Source organism: Curcuma longa, chromosome 5 (genome assembly GCF_044706935.1).
Source record: "Curcuma longa cultivar G26 ecotype Majalengka, Jawa Barat chromosome 5, ITB_CL_G26_1.1, whole genome shotgun sequence".
NCBI classification, from domain to species: Eukaryota; Viridiplantae; Streptophyta; class Magnoliopsida; order Zingiberales; family Zingiberaceae; genus Curcuma; species Curcuma longa.
The window spans coordinates 4,798,431-4,820,859 of record NC_133865.1 but is presented as its reverse complement, the minus strand read 5'-3'; the positions used below and the strand labels follow the sequence as shown (position 1 = coordinate 4,820,859).

At 37.7% G+C, this 22,429-nt stretch overlaps 2 protein-coding genes across 2 annotated transcripts; both read right to left on the bottom strand.

Annotated features, from left to right (window-relative positions):
• Positions 1-242: 242 nt before the first annotated feature.
• Positions 243-5,839, bottom strand: LOC141828787 (putative indole-3-acetic acid-amido synthetase GH3.6). The gene is made up of 3 exons (XM_074716180.1): positions 5,495-5,839; positions 1,884-1,991; positions 243-1,798 (listed from the first exon to the last, which is right to left on the bottom strand). Exons 1-3 carry the CDS (start codon positions 5,803-5,805, stop codon positions 451-453), a joined length of 1,767 nt encoding a protein of 588 aa, XP_074572281.1. The 5' UTR covers positions 5,806-5,839; the 3' UTR covers positions 243-450.
• Positions 5,840-8,722: 2,883 nt separating this feature from the next.
• Positions 8,723-10,684, bottom strand: LOC141829358 (myb family transcription factor IPN2-like). The gene is made up of 6 exons (XM_074716810.1): positions 10,292-10,684; positions 10,113-10,189; positions 9,986-10,043; positions 9,843-9,903; positions 9,680-9,749; positions 8,723-9,577 (listed from the first exon to the last, which is right to left on the bottom strand). The coding sequence occupies exons 1-6, from the start codon at positions 10,479-10,481 to the stop codon at positions 8,933-8,935; spliced, it is 1,101 nt and encodes a 366-aa protein (XP_074572911.1). The 5' UTR covers positions 10,482-10,684; the 3' UTR covers positions 8,723-8,932.
• Positions 10,685-22,429: the final 11,745 nt, after the last annotated feature.

The window sequence follows — 22,429 nt, the reverse complement described above, 5'->3', positions numbered from 1 at the left end:
TTTGGAATACCATTTCCGACCTATCCCCGCTTTTCGAGATTCGGGGATTCCCCATCCCATCCCCGCTTTCTCGGATTCGGGGATTCCCCGGTCAAAATGGGATCGAAGAACGGATTCCCCATCGGGTCCGGGTCTAATTGTCATCCCTAATTACATACTCCTTTTGTTGACGTTTCATAATAATTCTTTTGCTGACGTTTCATGATGGGGTCAGTATGCATGATAATTTAGAGAATCATTGATTAAAAATAACTCCCAATCAAACGCACCTGCACACTTCTTCTAGGTTTCCTGTATCTTCTATCACCGAATAATTAAGCGTGAGACCATCAAGGAATTTTGGCGATTCAAGGGGCAATTGGACTTCCAGATGTTGGAATATATAGCACTGATGCGTGGTTCATGTATCGCAAGCAATGCCTTGTTCTATATCGTCATGTCTTCCACAATTTAAATGCTGAGCTCACTGGCACTACTCAATACGACATTTTCTTTCAATAAATTTACAACATTGCAGCTCCTAAGTATCTTTGCAGGTTTATACTGGTTTGCAGGTGCTCCACTCTTGACGGCCATTCTTGCTAACCCTTCGAAGCTACCTGGTTCCACTATCGACACCTCAAGACGACCAAGATTTCCCTTTGCCCTCTTCACCTTATAAACACTCCCCAAACAAGCTTCAAGAGACTGACAACACCTGCTCAGTTGTCCAATGGATTCGTCCACATTCTCCCTTTGCAGAAACAAGCAATCCTTGTCCAACTCCACAAAGATTATGACATGCCCCTGGTCTGAGTTGGGATCCAAATACCCAGCAAACTCCACTATTTCTCCTCCCTTTCCATCCCCGATCATAAGCCCCAAAGTACTCATTGCAGAGACCAAATCTCTCTCTGTGAAGACCTCTGAATCTTCTTTTGGCGCTCTTGTGATGAATTCCACTCTTGGTGAGGAGTTATAAAAGCCAACAACCTTGATGACATCGTTCAAGCGATAGCGGTAAAGTCCTCTGTAAGTAGTCACCACCACCTCATACATCTTTCCTACCTCTACACCAGATATATCTACTGTTTCTTGAACATTAGGTGAAGCTCCAAACTCGAAAGGGAGGAACTCAAAGTAAGCCGCTGAGGGAATGATCACAAAGCTTGTGGTAGCCGGTGGGCGACTTCTATCCATGTTGATGCCAATAGGGCACTCTGAGGCAAAGTAGTCTCCACCCAACAATGGCAAATTATCACCAGCATAATGCTTTATGAGTGAAAAATACTGTTCCATGCTTCCTGTGCTAATGCAAGCAATGTAACGAAGTTTTGGCCACAAGTGGCAAAGAATACCCTGCCAATTATTTCTCATGCAAATTTCTCGTATCCTTGTAGCCAACTCTGGCTGTGGAGCTCCAAGCAATTCTTGAACTGCAACTCTCATGGAAGGCTCTGTGATCTCTGAGCTCAGTGATCCATATTCGATGTCGTCACAAAGCTGAATCCATTTGGATTCCAGCATTCGAATTGCCCTGATGAGGCCAGCTGCATAAGGTGCACGAATGCAGTCTATGGAAGCAGAGAGGCTGAGGCCGCAAAGAAGATGACAATACATCTGTTGAAGGGTGTCTTCTCCTATGATGACCTCACGGGGGCTGACGCACATTGAGAGCAGTGGCGAAGGCGTTGGGGTCTTGTTGTGAAAAGGGAATGCAGAAGCAGCCATTACCTTGTACCCTGCTTCGGTTGTGGTCACGTTTCCTGCGTAGAGGAACCAAAGAACTTTGCTGGCAGATCTTGTTGGGGGAAATAACCTGTTGTTGCAAAAGAAGTTGAATTGATGAGATAGAAAGGTACACAAAGTTGAATGAAGTGCAAATTGTTTGATTGAAAGGCAACCTTTGGAGAAGGGCCGAGCTGGTTTGATGTGCTACACTGGAAGCAGATTTTGCTAGGCTTGAATCAAAGTAAGGTATCAGCTTTGGCTTCGATGTGCTTGTTCCTGAACTGAAAAAGAAGTATACATGTTGAGAACTTACACTTCTCATCGTGCCATTTAATTTGTCTGATCAATTCAATTGCTCCAGTCTGAAAAGTACAAGATGAGGGAGAGAAAAACAAGCAAATTACTTCAAATTTGCTAAACAGAATCATACAAATTTCTGTCCGAGACTATTCAATAATTTTAATTTTATAGTATGCAGGTGATACTTGAATATTCATGAGGGCAAATGAACTAGAAAAAAAAAATCTAGCAGTAGTATTGGCTTGCTTCAGTTTGTTCAGTGGCTTATATCAATTCCAACAAATCATTTAGGAGTTATATTGGCAGAAATAATGTTGTAAGCGAAAGACTGGCAGCAAGTTTTGGCTGCAAAGCTGAGGAGCTACCAATCATTTATCTGGGGTATCAGTTGGGATCAAAAAGCCCAGCAGAAGTTACAGGCAAGGTATTATTCAGAATGTAGCTGCACATTTGCACCCTTGGAAGAAAAAAAGTATTATTTAATTCACCTACTGTCATATGCAACAGCGTGTGGTAGTGCCTAAATGGGTTATGAAGTAGATAGACAAGCTCAAAAGAAAATTTTATCTGTTGATAACAGGGCAACACCTTTATAACCTGGGATACTTGTATTAAACAACTTAGGTGGTTTGGGAATTCTGGATTTGCAAACTCATAATTTGGGCTTGATATTGAACTGGTGGTGGAACTTGATGTTGTAGCATCAAATCAAACCCTTCAGTCACTAAAAAACTTGGAACAAAATTGATGAAATAAAAGAAATGACTATTACACAAGAAAAAAAAATGGAGAAATCTCAAACAGAGAAATTAATAAGATATTTATTCATTGCAAATCCATAATTATGATTAAATTAGGAAAGAAATATCACTGGTGTGAAGCACAATAATTCAATAAAATCTTATCAAATTACACGATACCAATTAAATTATTACCAAATTAAAAGATATCAACACCTTAAGATAATTACCGAAGCTTAATTACAAATTTAAAATCTAAATCTAAATTTATTACTTCATTCCTCTTTTGTGTCACCTGACAAACAAGATGAAACTAAACAAGAACTACTCTGGCATATTATTGGTCAGCATAGAATGCAAATGCTGAATACCTATCAGTTATTAATAGATAGGAGATGGTCTTTTCTTCGGAAAGACTATAGCAAGGTGCTGGATTTTTTCAATAGCAATATTAGAAAGAAACTTAGAGATGGCAGCAAAACAATATTTTGGCTAGACAGATGGAGTGGAGATTCTCTCATGAAGCATGATTTTGAACAATCTTTAACATGTCAGAATAAATTTGCATCAGTTTCTTAATGTATTCCTGGACTTGAGGATTTGGTCTCTCAAATGGGGGAAGTATCAGTAAGAGAAGTATTGAAGCTGAAAGAAAGAGTGCCGAGTTTCATATTTGCAATCAGGGTTAGTCTGATCAGATTGAATGGAAGCAAAAGGTCACTTCACTGTGAAATCTATCTATATTGCTAATGCTACATCAATTCTCAGTATATATATCCACTTTCGGTATTCTTTTGTGCAGAAAAAGGTTAAAATTTTCATATGGTTACCTATGAAAGATAGGCTAAATACTATGATACTTCTTTCGAAGGGTATGCCTCTTGGCAATTCCTGTTTCCTGTTACCCTTATGAAGAAACTACAGAATACCTATTTAGAATTTGTATTCTCACTAAAACCGGATGGTTTTATTTGGCTGCAAGCTTGTGTAAAAGTATAAATGCTACTTTGTTGAAATTTTCACTCGTGAAAATCTTATATCAAGTAACAGATGGGTTATGATCATGTGCCAAGCATGCGTATGAACAGTGTGGTTGCAAAGGAATGACATTATTTTCAGGAATGAGCCACCTCAAAGCCCTTCAATTGTGGCCCGGATTCTTCTTTGTAACATGTGGCTCTACCATTTGAAAGGGAAAAAAAGAAAAAAAAAACAAAGTTGCAGCTGCTTGATGGATTTATAAAATTAAGGCACAAGTAAACCATATAACTCAGCTCTATCTATCAAATTATCTGACCACGATCAATGATATGCGAGAGATTGCAGGAGGATACTGTTATTTGATCCTCAAATGTATGCAAGTGGCTGAAATTTCAACTAATCTCAGAGCTACCTTGATACTGATTTTTCAGAATATGGTTCTGATTTTTCTGAATAGTTAACTTGGTTAGCTGCAGAATTTTATCTGTTTTTTTAGAGCTACCTAGACAATATGTTTTTAGAACAGACAATTTGGGCAGTTACTGTCTTAGGCATGTAGTTCTTATGTTGTCTGCTGCTAATTGGTAGTTTTACTAATTGTCTTCTCAAGTTAGGCTAGCTGGGACTACAGTCTCTTGCTTTGGCATCCTTGAAGGTTTTTATCTATTGCTTCAAGTATTACCTGTACTAGATTGTAACAGCAACTGGAGTAAGTAGTAACCTCTCTCTCTCTCTCTCTCTCTCTCTCTCTATATATATATATATATATATATATACAATATCAATATATTAGATAGTGGGAGTTCAATATATAAGTAGTAACCTCTCTCTTTTCTAAGAAATATATATGCAATTATGTGCTACGAAGGCGATCAAAAATTGTGTGCAGTAAACAGTGGCGAACTATCTTCGACAACTATTTGGCATGCCGGGGAACATTTTCATAGTTTTGAATTTTCAAATGCCATTCAGATAAAGTTAACAATTCATGAGCATTTTAAGATTTCCTGAAGATGGTGCACTTTATAAAATCATGTCTCTCAATACTTCTCTCTCCATCTTACACGATCTAAACTATTGAATAATGCATTCAAATTGATTCCTAAACTATGAGATAAAAATGATCATTTTAGATGTAAATACACTCAAATAAAAATTATGCTGCAAATCCATTTTGCCCTGAGTACGCTCATATATGAGTATTTACCTATATTTATGAACTATGAGAACCTCCAAATAACCATTTTAGTGCAAAAGAACCCCATGCAAATGGATTTTGAGGAAATATTGTACCACAAACAAATCAACTCTTGAAAAATGTAGTGCCAATTAGACTGGATAAATAGACATTCGCTCATAATTAGACTCCAAGAGATATGTGAAACTTCAAAATGAATACTTTTGTATAAGGAAATGTAAATAAGCCGATTTAGAGAAAAATGATGCTGCAAAAGGATAAAAAGTCGGCATGCAGAGATAAGCAGACTAAAAGGAAAAAAAAAATTGCTGGAAAAAACCCAATTCAAGGGTGTTAATTGCCCAGAATGAAAAACCAAAATCATTCTCCTGTTTCATCTGTTGACATTAGATCGATTCGAGACGTTAAAACAGAATGTTTTATCCTCTTTCCCAGTAAAAAAAGTAGAATTATATCCATCGATACGATTACCATTTTTGAAATCAACTCTGTTCTCAAAGCCTCAAAAGTTGAACGATGGCCCATCAGAGAAGAAAATTTAAAGGGATCAAAATAGCAGAGAGACCTCTTGAAGAAGCAGAGAAGGGGATCGACCGATAGAGCGGTGGGCGGCTCGGCGCCGTCAGCAACCCGATCGATTAGATCGGCGTAGTCGTCGTAGGAGGACAGCGGGACTAGGCGGCGGAAAGCTGCGGCGGTGTGAGCCGGATCAGCCTGGGCGGGATCGGGGAAGCCAGCGTCCCCGCAGAGGAAACGGCGGAGATAGCCGACGCCGGCGTTCCGCTCAAGGATCGAGCGGAGAGTCTGCATCTGAATCCGGTGGGCGTCGCGGGTGGACCCCTCAAACACCTCCACCGCCCCTGCCGACGCTGCCATTGCCGCTTCTAGAGCTGCGTCTCGATTCGCCTTCTTCCGTCACTTTTGCGCCGCAATTGGTAGCTAAGTCTAATCGTAAACGACACGGGTTTGCCGCAGAACCTTCAACACGAAGGATCCAACGACTACTACCGTTCTTCTGTGTTGGCACTGCTTTCGGCTACTTGTTTTCCTACTCGAGCACCTATATTTTATTGGGCAAAAATAAAATAAAATAACACTTTTTTCCAAGTTGAAATCCTTAAAAATTATATTATTTATTATCAAAATATATTTTAATCTCCAATCATATATTTTTATTTTTAAAATTATGTACTAATTATAAATTTAAAGGAAATCAACACTAATAATGTTATTATAACAATTATAATTCTTAATTACTATAATATAGACATTTCATTCCAACCAATAATACCAATAATGATTAATATTATATTATAATAATTATAAATTATAATTATTATAATATAAATAATTTATTTTTATTAATATTAATCAATATTATATTTTAATAATTATAAGATTATAATTGTTGGATCATAACTGTTGTGGTAATAACTATGAAATTATAATTATTATAATATATAATACCTATGGGATCATAGCGTAAAAAATAAGGATAATTTTGAAAAAGAAAAATGTATAGAGGTGTGTATTTTAATAATAAATGGGAAAAAGAACATTAACCTTTTAACGATTCCAATAAAAAAGACGTCTTTTTTATTTTTATCCTATTTTATTTACTCTTGTGATAGTTCTATTCGCATTCGTGATCAATTTTATTTTTTCTTCTTTAGTATAAAGAGACTCAACTGTAATATATTAAAATTATATATTAATTGTGTAGTTGCGATTTCATAAACATCAACTATGATGCAAAAAATGTGATAAGGCTCATGTCCAGTGCCCCTTATAGCCGACCCTATAGCTTAATGAAGGAGGTAAATTAGGTACTGAATGACCCTCTAGATGATAGGACTTTTAAATTACGGTATATGACTACGATTTGAATCCTTATCCTTTGATGCAAGTCTACTACCTAAATACAAACTTAGCTACACCCTATGGACAAATAGCCGCCACTCAACTAGCTCAATGATTCAACAGTCATCTTCGTCGCCTTATTCAAAAATATATATATATTTTTTTTATGAGGCCTATGAATGCTTTATGGATGGAGCATTCAAAGGATTTAGGTTTTGTTTATTTAGAATGAAAAATTAAAAGGTTGAATTATACAAAAATAACATTTTAAATTTTTGTATATTCTTCTTACTGTTTACTCAAAAAAATATATTTACTAATAATAAAAAACCAATTAGATGAGAGATCTATCTAATTTTTTTATCATTTTGATTTCTTCTAAATTGAGTGGAAATTAAGTCTCTTGTCCTCATCAAAAACATATATATTAATAAATAGGTCAGATGGGCTTGTCATACCAAGTGGTCAGTTGAGTAAATGAGGTTATTAAGCTGAATGGGTCTAATCGAATGGTCAAACCTATCAAGCTGAATCAGCTATGGGTCGAATGAACTTTAGGTTGCAATCCATTTGGGTTGGACATGCCCATTGAGATGGATGGGTTGGTACGGCTAATCGAAGCGAGTCTTTTTATAATTAACATGTCCATTGAGATGGATGGGTTGGACATGTCAATTGAAGAGTTAGACATGCATGCTAATCGAGTCATTTGAGATAGATCAAGCAAGTTGGTCAGACTAATAATCAAATTGAACTTATTGTGTGGGTTGGGTGGACCAATTATATAACTCTTCAATTGTCGAGTGAGTCTTTTTATAATTAACAAGATTAGGAACCACTATTCACATATATGTTTGTTACTAGCTAGAAGTCCTCCAGGGGATAAGTGAGTTAGTTATGACGGAGTATAGTTGTAGAAGTGGGCAAGGGTTTGAATTTCGTCGAAGTCGAGACAATGTCCTCCTCCGTCGTGGTCAATTACAATTTCTCGATTTACCTCCTCACAAATATAGTCGTGGGACCGATCGTGTAAGACCGTTAGGATGACGGATTTCACCTTCTGCAGTTTGTTACTAGCTAGAAAGAAAATTTTCATAATATGAGTTCACTAGTTACCTAGAGGTAAGACATTAAAAACCAGATTTATAAAGGAGAAGATTTGAACAAAGTCGATCTACATGAAAGGAAAAATTCTCAACACATGATCACTTTTTAATTTACAATCAACCGGAGTTCAATGACATCTTTGTAAAACTCTCCAAGAATGCATGCATTATTTTATAAATCTATAAAACATCTTATTTAATATTAAAAGTGCTTTGATTTGGGGTAAAAACAAAAACACTCTGAATTAAAGCATTTCCCAACCAGCCAAACTCTTGGCAATTAAAAGTGCTAACTGTTTCTGAAAACCTCCATTGGCATTGGCTGCAGGTAAATGAAGAACAAGAGAGAGAGAGAGAGAGAGAGAGAGAGAGAGGGCAAGTAGGGATACAAAAAGCTCTCCACCCAAAACATCAAAATACAATTAGAAAGCAGAGGGAGGGAGCAGAATAAATTATAATGATGATATAAAGAAAGGTTAGACGACAGAAGCGTTGAGTCTCTCGAGGAAGCTTCTCTTCGTTGCAACAGCCACTTTAATTCGAACACTAGTGGACCGGAGGATGTGCCGGAGAACAAAAGCAATGAGCATAAATGCACCTCGGATACTGCAACCGCAGTAGACCCAGAGAAGAAATGCAAGGAAGCTTCGCTTCTTTTTGTGGCACTCAAGAAGACTCATGCTTTTCAATTTTAATGAAAGCAAAGAAGCCACAGACATATATATATATATATTACTCAGTTCGGGAGGGCCACAGTAACACTATCTTCTATAGTTTGCATATATGCACAAGATATATGGAATTACGTACATCTTAAGATTGCTGGTAAGGTAAATGAAGATTCATACATTGATTAATTAAACTCTTACTCGCAAAGCAAACACCGAGTACGTACGTACTTCATGTCCTCGTACGATACTTAAGATCAGAAATTTTCTGAAACTGAATTAATTAGCTAGTTTGTGGTTTAAAGAATACCCCAGAAATCACTCACTATACGTCCTTATTAATGTCGTCGAGGCATTAGACGAGCTTCTTCACTGGGCAAAGCTGCCTCCTATTAACATGGCGTTGATACCTTCCATGGAAAGAGGGTGATCTCGCAACGGAGATGGTCTATCCATTTTTGTGGATCCCTCCGAGCCGCCCGCATTTGAGATCATTGGTTTTGCTTCATAGACATCGACCATGCGCCGACCGTCGGCGGCGGCGGCATCGATCAACCCCGGCGCAATGCCAATGTTTTGATGAAGCTGATCGATCTTGGATGGCTCTTCTTGTTTCCCGACATGAAGGTTATCGTCATCGACCTCGTCATCCCAAATAAATGGGCTCTTCTCGTTAGGGTTAGTAATGTAGGGATCATGAGACGTAGCCATAATTTTCTTACCGATCAGGGATGAGCTAGGGTCGTTGGGAGTCAAGTAGAGGCCGTGATCAAGAGGTTGATTCAAGTGCACTTGGTGCAAGTTATCAAGCTGCAGGTCTCCGCCACCGAAAAGTTGCAGATCGTGGAAGCCCATGGAGGCGGCTGCCATGTCTTGAACAAACCCTAGTTGATCCCCTACCTCTTTGTTGTAGCCCAAGCCCTGATCTGCTGCGAGTGTCTGATATGCTTTCTCCAATATGCTTTGCATGTACTTCCCTTGGGCTTCGATCCTTAGTTGCAGATGTTTCTGAACCTACAAACTCATCAAAAATTAGGAGTCAATTTATAATTAATGTATATGTATCTTCCTCCTTTTCTTTGTACAAAGAGGAAGAAAAAAAAACCTATTAATTACCTCTAATTGCTCATGCAATCTTCTATGGACTTCCATCTGCATTCTGAGGGCTTCTGTGCCATGCAAACTCCTGATATACATGTTAACAATCTCCCTCAACTTCTCTCTCTCTCTCTATATATATAGATCGATCGATATATAATAAAATAAATTTACAACTCACTCATTCATGCTTCGACCCATTATTCGGGATGAAGAGGCTGTGTTTCTTTGTAGATCCATTGCTGCTTCAATATTGCATATATTTATAGTAAATTAATAAGAGGAAAAAGATTTGAAGTATGTGTGGTAATTCTATTTATTTACCTTCCTTGAGTGAAGGATCGTTGAATTCTCTGTGCGGCTGCTTCCCGAGCCTGAATTTCTACATCAAAATAAAAATTAATTAGATAGTTGTTTAAATAATCAATGATTTATGATGATATCTAGCTACCTGAAGGTGGCTCTTAAGATGATAGAGAGTAAGACCTTTGACCCCCATTACTCTCATGATGGTCTTGGGCGTGGCCTCTGTAAACAATACAAAGATAATTAATTCATTAAAAATACATACTACGGAAAAACGCTTCTAGGTTAGAAGAAAAGGGAGCAGTTATTGGAGAAGCTAAGTACTGTCTGGACCACCGAGCTGGTTGACGGCATCGAGGAAGCGGTCATGGAGCTCGGCCGTCCAGCGGAGGCGCGGCTTGGGGTCGGTGGTGAGGACGAGGCCGGAGTCGCCTTGAACACACATGGGAGCCCTCTCATGCGAAGCAGAATTCATAGAAGTAGATGGCGGCTTCCTGGAAGCTGCAGGGAACATTCTTTAGTACCTACCTCTCTTTAGTTCTTTAGATCTCTCTGGCTCTCCTCCCTCCCTCAACTGCCGCTGAGGAATTCTTGGAAGAGATTCAAGAACAAATCAAAAGTATAGGAATAGGGTTCGATTTCTAAGGAGATCAAAGAGCTCTCTCATGGAAAGCCATGTATGGTTGCCTCATGATTAAAAGCCATGGATCAGCTCTCTATCTCTATATATCTCTCTCTCCCTTCTCTTTTCCCAACCCTTGTGTGTCACTGAGAGAATGATGAAGTTCTTATTCTTCTAGCTACTCTCAATCAACTTTTGGTATATAACTATTCTTTATTTAATAGCTATTTGCATGTTTTGAAGAACTGAAATTTTATTTTCCTTATGCATGCCAGAAAAAAAAAAGTAGAGTAAGAGTCTGAATGTTACATGCAAACCCTAAACTTTTTATTGTGAAAATGCGACTTTTAATTTATCATTTTCTCTAGCCAGTCAATGCAAATATATAAATATACATACATATATAAAGATATATATAAACAAGCTAAGTATATAGCTTTAATGGAATAAAACATGCATATATTAAAACATTCCTCTGTGATCCATTCAAATTCGCGATGAAATTTAATAAGTCAAAGTGATTACTTTGACAGCAGAGGGGCCCAAATAAAGGGGAGGAAAGAAGACAAGATGAGCAAGAACAATATAAAGCTCTCTTCGTGGAGGGAAATCTATACGATTTGTTCTAATATTCCACCAGGGGAATTAGATGCTTTCTTGTTTGTCAGTTCATCAAAGATTCTTCTCAAGTCTTCTGAAACATGCACGCATGATATTTTGATTAAATTAATCTTTTTCTTTCTTAAGAAATCAATACTTAATTATCATCTAGAGATACATATGTATGCCCAATAGCCAACTCTGTATCAGATATAAAAAAAGGTTTTATTGGTAGTATTTTAAATTTGATTATGATGTTCCTTAACGTAGGTGTAATTAAGTACAAGGTTTAGTTATGTTTGTCATAATAATCAGCAAATTAGTAACTGTTTTCAATAATTAACTTTACAAATGAAAGATGTTCCACTATATATATATATGTTAAATGTTAATGATATGACATAAGAACTATCGTACAACTTGTCTGTGATCGAAAATTTTGACATGACAACGATCCCTTTGATATATATAACATACCCAAATTAGACCATGATACTTAGACATGGGATAATGTGACTGGGGAATATGTTTCACACGCAACATTCAAGCATGTTTGTTTAGTACTTTGAAATTTACATATAGAATCTTATATCACTTGTGTTACATGGGTTAGTGATAGTATTTTAGAGCCAATTAAGTTGTAAAAAAGAAACAACGTTAACACTATTGCTTTAGTCATAGATCTAGAGGAATGTGACACAGACACTCCTTCACGTGGTGTTTAGACACCTTTCAGTATATTTTTCATGAGCCACGCATGCATGAATGCATACAACTGATGCACACAGATGATCAGATCCTACACCGTACATGGCATGTGGCTAGTGCACATGGATGCAATCCACACTGTAAATGACAAACTCCTTAGCACAATTCAAGTACATGATATCGCGCGTGATGTGTTGGAGTTTGTGGGGAGTTCGACTGATCAAAAGAAAGACATAGCATTAGATGAGCTATATAGACTTGGTCAGCGAGTCTTGACATACGAGCTGGTCATCATAGTATTGAGACAAAACTAACAATCTTTAGCAATTGTGATTGGAATGAGTACGTATTAATGATGTCGCTAAAGAGGAGTGAATAGCGATTCGGAATGTGTCTTTCTTTTGTGATCGTCTAAAAGGAGTTAAACACATTAAAAATATAGAAATAAAAATAAAACAAAACAACACATGCACAGATCAATTTTTACGTAGTTTAGAATTTTCGATTCCTACTTCACGGTCTACGGTCTTAACAATAACATCACTATCCTTTCTCCTTCTCGGATATCTTTTTTTTTTACAATTCTTGTGTTTAAAAGCAACAACAATTGGATACAAAGAAAAAGTGGTTTTTACAATCCTTGTCTTTTAAAAGCAACAACAATTGGATACAATATATCCAAAGTTCTTGAAATTTTTCTTCAAATCCTAAAGGTTGATTCATATAAACCTCCCCTTCAAGCTCTCCATTGAGAAAGACATTTTTTATATCAAATTGATATAATGGCCAATCTAGATTAGCTGCCAATGATAGAAGAATTCTGACAGTATTAAATTTGACAACCGGAGCAAAAGTCTCGATGTAATCAATTCCATAGGTTTGAGTAAAGCCTCTAGCGACGAGTCTTATGTCTTTCAATTGAAACATCAGTCTTGTACTTAATCGTGAAAACTCATTTACAATCTGTTAAGACCCATGCAAGCTAGAGAAGGGTGAATAGGTCCAATTGTTTCTCGTCTTGATCTTATGCTCGTCTTTTGAATACGCAATGAAAACCTTGATTCAAACGTGACTCCACATGCACAACTCTTGGATTTTAATTGGTATCCGTCTCCTTGAGATGACTAATCCAAGGGTTCACTCTGAGCTATCTACCTCCATTATGAACTCCTCCTTTTCAGATACTTTTCGGAGGCGGAGAAGCCTCTCACAAGTTTGTTCTTACAAGAACACAATAATATAACAAGAAATAGGAATATAAATATAAATTAAAGTAAAAATACCTTTACAAATGAGATCTTGCTTGGGATGATTTCTTGTTGCTTGGAATAGTCTCTTATTGTTATGGAAATGCAATAGCACTTCGTCCTCAAACCCCCAAGAACTGACTTCTTCTCTTTCAAGTGAAATTCTACTTATACAATTGATGTTAAGGTTGATTTTTACCTATCAGTCGACTGATATCCTCTACTAGTTGATTGATTTAGTCAGCGATCAAATAACGACTTCTGAACCTTCTTAAAGCTGCCTGATTTTATCGATTTGTAAATATTAGTCAACTGATTTGTCAATCAGTCAAATTGATTCATTTTTATATACTTTTAAAACAACATCAGTCGACTAATTGCCCTGATCAATCGACTGAGTACTGATAAGTGACATTTTCTGCGGATAAATTAGGATTAGATTGGACCGATTTGGACCGCATTTCAAATCAAAAATAGGGATTTTGGGCTATTTTTTTATTTTGGATAAATTTATGGTCTTTATTACAATTTGCATTAAATTCTGAGAATTTATGGATATTAATTTGTGCATTTAATTTTTTGCAGGAAATTAAATTTGAAGGAAATCAATCTTGGCTCGAGTCCAGATCAAATCAGATTCAAAGTGGTTCAATCAGGTTCTACTTTACGGTTTAATTACGATACTCCCGGTCCAAATCAAGGTTAAATCCGGTCCATTTTAAAATCAATCCAAGTCAACACAACCCAATTCAATTGGGTTCCATTGAGGCTTAGCTTGGTTCAAGTCCAATCTAATACTATTCAGCCCAGATTCAAATCAATTCAAGCCACAATTCAATCTCAATTCGATTCAAACCCAAGCCCAGCCCAAAGTCTACTTGGCTCAGCCGGTTCAAATTAAGGTTCGGTTCAATGGAAATTAAACCCGGTTCACGCGAAGGTAAAAGGCAAGCTAGGGTTACCGCACAGGGGGCATCGCGGCGACTGTGCTTTCCTTCCTTCTCCGATCGCGATTCGCTGAGCTCCCCGTCGCGCCTCCTCCGTTCATCACCTTCATCTCTGATCAGCCACAAGGCGGCAGCCGACGTCAACAGAGGGCGATTAACTCCAACAGCACCGCAGGGGAGACGCCGTGAGTGATTCGCTCCGGCACTACTCCTCTTTACCATTCAGGTCTCCAGCCGCCGTGGGTGGTTCGCTCCGGCGATGGTGGCCGTCGCACCCGCAGCAGTGATTACGGCGTGGGTGATTCGCTCCGCCGGATTCCCTATCTGACCGCATCCATCAGAGACCGGCACGGGACGTCGGGCTGAGCTTTGGTCGCACCTTTCACCGAGGAATGAGGTAAGGGTTTCCGTTGGTTTCTAACCCCTGTCTGTGGTTTGCAGCAGGAATGGAGCTCGACGGTTGCTGATTTCTTTCTTCTCCGATTTGAGCTCGCCGGAATCGGCCAGTTCCGGCGACGCTCGACCACTCCCTGTTGTTGTGACTCATTCAAAATGGCATCAAGCTTCTGTTCTGCGCTGATTTGGGTCCTTCCATCCATCTTCACCGTTCCACACTGTCACCGCTTCCTCTGTTCCTCTATTCTTCTGTTCCGAACCGCAAGGGAAGGAATATCTAACCCTAACCCTAGATTAATTATTTTTTCCTTTAGTTTTGTTAGTTAGTTGAAGTATCAAAATCCCCCTGTGTTTTTCTTTGTTGTTGCTGTTGTTTGGCTGAAATTGAATTATCGATTGCTCAATCGGATTGAATGGTATCGACTGAATAAATGAGTGTAATCTGATGTTATTCAATTTAAATGTTGATTGTCTGGTTTGAATTTTTACCATCATTGAAAAGAGATTGCATGTCTCTGGTGCTTTGCTGTGATAGTTTATCTTGTATGAAATGAATTGATCTTTGTGGTATGATGGAGTTAATTAGATGATGGATGGTAAGTGTTATGGGAATGTTGTTTAGTTGAGTGATGCTTGATAATGTAATGAATGCTTTGTTGTTTAAGATGATAGAGAAGTGATGTTCATGTTTGGAATTCGAGATGTTCTGAGTTGGATGAATTGTCTGAATCCGGTTGTGAATAGATGATAAATTCAAGCTTGAACTTGTGTCATGGATTGAATGGGAATGATTCGTATAGGTTGACTGAAACTATTGTTGTTGTGAAATGTATTGTGAACGTGTAGATATGTTGTAGTATAACTTGTAAAATGAATGTATAGGTTGTATAGTATGAATAAGTGTTGTGTAATTAGTGTAATGCTTGTTAATACTTTAATGTAAGGCTTATATGATCAATGTTGTAATATAATTTAGAAGTGTAGATTGTAAATTATATGTATGTTTTGTGATTTCTTTGTGGTATTTATTTGTATGATAAACCCATGTTATATGTACAAATTGTAACTTAGATGTTGTATATTTCAGGTTGTATGACATTGTATATTGAATATGGTTGTTGTATAATGTATGTATTGGATGTAGGTTGTATGTTGTATTGTGAACTTGTGTTAATGAACATTATTCATGTAATAGACTATTATTTTGATAAATAAAATAAAGTTGTTGAATTATCTGAATAAATGTTGAAGTGTACCATACTCTTTGTTGTACTCAGAATTGTGATGTATAATATTGTGTGTATGATTTATAATTGTAATGTATGATTAGGCTGTAGTTTGAATGATTAGATTCTTTTGTATGATTAGATAATTAGGAATGAATAAAATAATAATAAAACCCCTGTACCGACTGTCTAGGACTACTTACATCATTGAGTCTGAGAGAGACGACCCGGACCTCTCTATACTACTTTAGCGATAGTTAAGGGTTTGATAATAAAATAAATAGTTAATTTTGATGGGTGTAAGTGACAAAACAAATAAGGGAATAAAAGTATATAAATAATAATTTTCCCAACAAAATATCCACATCAAGTACCCTGATCAGTTGAATCAATTTACTTCTGTTTGATTCTGATCCAAATCAGTCGACTAATACACATAATCAGTCAAATCAATTTTAGTAAAAAGATACATCTCTGAACGAGCTTAGTTTCACATCAAAGATTGTTCCGATATCAAAGTCAAAAGTTATGACCTTCGGAAGTTTATTTTGTCGTTTCTAACTTCCTTTGCATGACATCTGGTCATTCTTGACCTATTAAGATGTCTTGTTGCCTAGCATATGGTAAATCTTGACCTGCCAAGATTTCATCATTGTTTGACATCCAATCAACCTTGACCTGCCGGGACTTTCTCGTTGCCTAATATTTAATTGACCTCAACCTACTAGGACTTCATTGTTGTCTAGTATCTGATCAACCTTGATCTGTCAGGATTTCAAATCACCAAGTGTTCGATTAACTTTGATCCACTTGGACTTTCTTCTTGCCAACTTTCCTATTGAACTTCTGATTACTAAGTGTCCGATCAATTTTGACCCACTTGGACTTTCCATCTCGTGCCAAATGTCTGGTCCTCCATAACCCACTTGGACTTCCCGTCTCGTTCCAAGTATCTGATCCTCCATGATCCACTTAAACTTTTCACCATCAAGTATTCGATCAATCTAGATCTATTTGACACCTAACCAACATATTAATCAAACATCAAAAACTAACTCAAGTCAAATCAAGCTTAATCAACTTAGTCAACTTTTACCTGAGGTTGATAACACTAACATCGACAATAACTAATTGATATGCATTTACCCCTTTTAGCCATTTGGTTTGGCCCACTAATATTGATTATTGAGATATGCTCATGAATCAAACTACAACTCTTATAGTCGTAGTCAAACTAAGTCTTGATAGTCAATATGGCCTATGAACACAAAGAAGTCAAAGTTTAAAGTAGCCATCATGAAGATCAGTTAGTGGACTAAATTGTGGTGGTCAATTGCATGTATCTCACAAGTCTAGCAAGATAACTCTTGGAAGTTTGTTGAAAGGCCTATATGACCTATGTTAGAGTAATCTATTTTTGGTTAAGTTTGATAAAGTTTGATTGAGTTTTGATATTTGATCAATATATTTGATATTAGTGCAATTGGCATCTGATCAAGGTTGGAGTTGATTCGAGTTGAATTTTGATATTTGATCAATATGTTTGTTCGATGTTAAGTAGGTCAAAGTTGATTAGATATTTAACAGTCGATCAATATGATTAATTAGTTGGTTGAGTAACAGTCATGTAAATCAAGATTGACTAAATATTTGATAAGAAAGGAAAAGTTCAAGTGGATCACAGTTGACTCGACACTTGATAGTCGGAAGCCCAAAAGAAAGTTAGCAAGAAGAAAGTCCAAGTAGGTCATAGTTGACCAGATACTTGGTGATTGAAGATGGGGAAGTCCCGAAGTGGATCATAGTTGATTAGACACTTAGTGATAAGAGATGACGGAAGTCCAAGTACTGGATCATGAAGGATCAAACATTTAAATAAAAAAGTGAAGTCCAAGTGGGGATCATAAATGATCGGATACATGACATGTGGATGCAAGTCCTAACAAGTCATGAAGGACCATATATATAGATGTGAATGATGAAGTCCTAGCAAATCAAGGTTGATTGGATGTTAGATGATAAAAAGTCCTATATGTCAAGGTTAATCAGATGCTATGTAACGAAAAGCCTCGACAAGTCAAGGTAGACTGAGATATTGAGCAAGGAAGTTCTGATAGGTTGAGGTCAAACGAATACTAGGTAAGATGAGAATATAAACTTGATAAGGTTAAAATAAGAGTATCAGTCAATTGATAAGGTATATCGATTGATCGATGGACTATAAACTCCAAAATTAGAGTTTGAGGTGTTTTAGGATAGTAATTTTGAGAGTTACTATAGTAATTTCAGGGTTTACTATAATAACAGAGTTTAAAGTTTTTAGTGTAGGGTTTAGTATCTGCTACAATACTAGGGATGCTATAGTAACTTCAGAGTTTACTATAGAAACTTCAAAGTTTACTGCAGTGCCAGGTTTCAGGTTTTTCTACTATAGTATTTTGCTATAGTAGCAGTCGATTGTTAAAACTCAATAATTAATTGTTGGTACTCTAGCAGTGAATAGAACATTCAACTCATGTCACGCCCCGGGAGATAGCTGTCCGAAAATTTTGGCAGCTTTTCCCCTGTAACAATTATCATTTCCCTGGATATATATCTATTATAAGGCCAACGAAGGCTACAAATAAGCCTACACGGCCACAATCCATAAACAAAACATGTCAAAAGTGCATAACAAACACAATATAAGGCCCACAAGGTCACAACCCGCAACTATAACAAAAACACTAAAACCCAACATGTATAAGTAGACCCATACTATAAAGAACCAGTACTGACACAAATACCGAAAATATAGTGAAAAATCAAATGGTCGAGGTCATCTCGACAGGGGACTAACAGGGCGGCTCTCCAGATAGACATCAACCTGAAAAGAAGGAAACCAACGGAGTGAGTTCAAAGAACTCAGCGGATATCTAACAGACATGTATAGTAAACTATCCCTAGCAGTAATAATCATGTCAGTACAGTCTCCTGAAAGGATAGTAAGAAATGCAAAACTGGAAGAATGGAAGAGCTGTACATACCAGAATCACCTACCAAAATGCATCAGACCTCTTGTATGTGCATGTCAACCATATGCAACAAAACCATGCAACTGGAAGATAGTTGCATGTGATCAAACTTTGTAATTGGAGTAGCAACCAAATATTGTGAACAAAGTAAAAATAAATCGTGTCTTTATGCTTGAATTGTGTATTTTATCTTTCCACTACGATTTTACTTTGAAAAGAAAATAGTTTTAAAAATGGTAAGCGACAAGCACTATTCACCTTTTTCCTCCCCTCTCCGCTTCCCCCTCTAGTACATCTTACATAAATTTGGAATAAAAAAACAAATAATTAATATTAAGTAGAATTGTGTCAAAGGTAACCCTTTGTGACTAAATTATTCCATATGCTCAACAAGAGTCTTATTGATGTAACTACTACAAATCCTAATATTACATACTTAAAGACAATTTGTGAGTCATTTTGTGCATGCTCGAAGAAGTCACAATTTGATGTAACTAGTTGTGTAACTAGATTGCTTTTGATTCCGACCGCAATGACCCCAAAGATATCTATCACCCCCTTCCTCTTCTCAGCATTATTTCCTTATGTCTTTCCACCGAAGGAAACACATCTTTATCTCTTCTATATCCATATATCAAATAGGTGTATTGTCATTTCGAAATCAAGTTTAAGAATTAATACACTAGTGTCATTCTATTAAAGTAATTAATTTATATTTTTTTTCATGCCATATAATATACAAAAGTGTTCTTCCTTCCACTTGTTCTTCATTCTATCTAGGAAGGTTAAAGTTCTTGAGCTTGAGCTTGTGGTGACTATTGTGAAAACTAATCTTGCCCAATTCAAATTTTGCCAATATATAACATAAATTCTTTAAAAAATTTATGGGTGGTAAAGTTGTAAAGCAAAATCCTTTTTTTTTAAAATAACCTAGGAATATTCCTTGTGTTTTTTTTTGCCCTGACAAAGTTAAATAATGGACAAATCCGAAAGGTTCTCAAAAGCCAAGAGGTAATAATTTTGGTGCACAAATAACAAAGTTTAAAAATATAAAAAATATATTTACACCATTCCTTTTAAATATAAAATATATATTTACACCATTCCTTTTTTTCTTCTGTGCAAAAATGAGAAAAATCAGGCCCAACTTACCATAACCATTTAACCAGGCCCATTGCGTCTCATCGGCCCGTGTTGCACGTTCACTAATATCGTGCCAAATAAATGTAAACCAATTATTTTCTCTTGCTTATTTCTGGAAAAAAAAGGGGTAAAATCGAAACTATAATAAATTAATCACTGATAAAAATATTGTTGCACAGTAAAACAGTAAATGAACCCATTTGTCAGCCTTTGCATTGAATACACTTTGGTAGAGGTTATAATGATCGAGTTGGTCCCGGACATATTGTACAAATATACAATAACATATCTAATCCCTGTCCCAGAATCTAGCAGAAGTCCCTAGTGCAAGTCTAGATATCATATTTCATACTACATCAGTTTGTGCAAACACATCAAAAATATATGCGTTTTAGCAGGATGATTGGACTGTTACGTGGGAGGGAGACAGCATCAAGGCTTACCGTTACGACAATTAATGAGCAGGACGGTTGAAGGGACATGCAATGCAATGCATGCCATGCCATGCCATGCCATGCATGGCATGGAAAGCAAGAAATAGAAAAGGGAAAGAAAACGAAACTACTGACGTTAATGTAAATGGTAAGAAGGGGAAGGGAACTGGCAGCTCCTTTTTACTTGTAAACTTCGAAATCAACGAGAGTGGAATTGAAGTAGTGGGAGACCAATGGTCAAAGTGGTGTACAATGATGGGGATCTGAACCTCTGCACCCTTTTTTTTTCTCCTGCAACACAAAGAGAGAGAGAGAGAGAGAGAGAGAGGTGAGGCCCAAAGGCATCAGCAGGCAGCAGCAGGCTTGTCCTCTCCCTCTCACCGCCATTATTGTACAGTGCCCCAATCCAAAGCAGAGCAAACGTTCACCATCAAGTCTTCCCTCTCTTTCCTGGCTCTCCCAAATTAGCCTGGGGTCATCGTCTTGGCATGGCTAACTCTCACTCATACCCACTCTTCCAGTTACAGCGTGCAACATTAATAACCCATGCTGGGACACAAACAAACCTCGTCCACCAATGCTCAATGATACAGTGTCGGTCCCACTCCTCGCGATTGGTCAAAAGGGTGAAAAATAGCGAGTTGAAAGGGATCGAGAGGGGAGATGGCATGTGGAGGGTTGCAGATGGATGAAACACTTGGGCCAGGGAGGGCATGGGAGATTCTGCAGGTGCATATAAAGGGAGATGCTGCGAACACTCTAATCATTGGAGTGGCTCTAGCCAGCATCTCAGCTCAGCTAGAGTAACTAACACACACATCAATCAACTACGGCCAACTCTCCTCCATCACATGGCCATGGGTGGCTTCTCGACTGGTGCATAATGTCGCCTATATGATCTGATCCCAACATGTGGGTTATCTGTTGTTCCCTTGTATTGTACAAGGCTCCAATGCTTATATGTTTAACTGATTCCCGGCCCACCCAGGCAGCAGACACCTCGCCCTGATCAAGTCAATCTCAGTGGTCAAGTGCATGGAGTCGCCAATAGCTAGCCCGATCAACAACATCGCAGTTAACAACAGTCCGCACTAGGCTACATATGGCCGGCGAGGCTTTATCTGGCATGCAGGGACGACACAGGTGTGAGATATTTTGGGGCAAAAATCTATGAACAGTTGCCTGCAGAAAGCCCAGAGTTCAGATGAATGATCTCTTTTTAGTTCATGAATTGCACAAGGACCACCATTCTATGAAGAAGAAAAGCGAGTGCTGAGTGCAAGTCAATGAAAGAGCAGATGAAATAATTTACCCCTAAAATCGGGCAGTCATGGGACCGCTGGCGAAGTGAAAGATAGAAGGGTCACTGTCAGGGGGCATTAGTCAAAATGAGATCTTGTGACCATTGAATTATTAGATATTATTGTCATTATTATTTTGATAAAGTGTAGGATACCATTATGTTGGATAAGCTAGCTAGCTAGCTAGCTCATGTCCTTGCCGATTGTGAAAAGAAAAAGAAGCCTGCTGTATTTATGTACATGCACACTGGGAAACTTTGGTGCATTCCCAATGGGTTGTCTGTCTGCCCCCCAAACGCCATCACTTTTCAAGTGCCAGTGCAACGCACTGCACCAGTCACCTCATCATCTGCAAGCTAAGCTTTGGCTTCCATCTCTCTCCCCAACTCAACTTTATCAAGGATTAATGGCAGCTGTGTGTATATATGTTTTTTAATCAGTGAATGATAAAGAGATCGAGCTAGCCCTAGGGCTGCTAGCTAGATAGCTGGTAGCTATGACTTAGGTCTAGCTAGCTAGATAGAATCAAGCTAAGGCAATTCAAGTAAATATTGACTAACTGATATCTGAATTGCATGCAATGCTTTGTTGTTGTTGTGTGAATTATTGAATTGGAGCCTGGAGGGGTGATTTGATGTGGTGTTGTAGTAGCTAGTTTAGAAGGAGCTGGAAGAACCAGTTCTAAGTTTGTCAGGAGAACCCACCACTACTACTAGCCGTGCCTAATGACCACATGACGGTATTACATATCGTGAAACAAGCCATGGCATGATAAGACTTGACGTCCTTACCAGTACTACAAAGGGACAGCAATGGTCCTTTGA

Coding starts and splice junctions, on each gene's coding strand:
- LOC141828787 (XM_074716180.1), bottom strand. CDS start 5,805: ATGGCAGCGTCGGCAGGGGCGGTGGAGGTGTTTGAGGGGTCCACCCGC. Junction 1,992..5,494: donor CTTCTCTGCTTCTTCAAGAG/GTCTCTCTGCTA, acceptor CTTCTTTTTCAG/TTCAGGAACAAGCACATCGA. Junction 1,799..1,883: donor AGCTCGGCCCTTCTCCAAAG/GTTGCCTTTCAA, acceptor TTGCAACAACAG/GTTATTTCCCCCAACAAGAT.
- LOC141829358 (XM_074716810.1), bottom strand. CDS start 10,481: ATGTTCCCTGCAGCTTCCAGGAAGCCGCCATCTACTTCTATGAATTCT. Junction 10,044..10,112: donor ATCTTAAGAGCCACCTTCAG/GTAGCTAGATAT, acceptor ATTTTGATGTAG/AAATTCAGGCTCGGGAAGCA. Junction 9,904..9,985: donor CGATCCTTCACTCAAGGAAG/GTAAATAAATAG, acceptor ATATTGAAGCAG/CAATGGATCTACAAAGAAAC.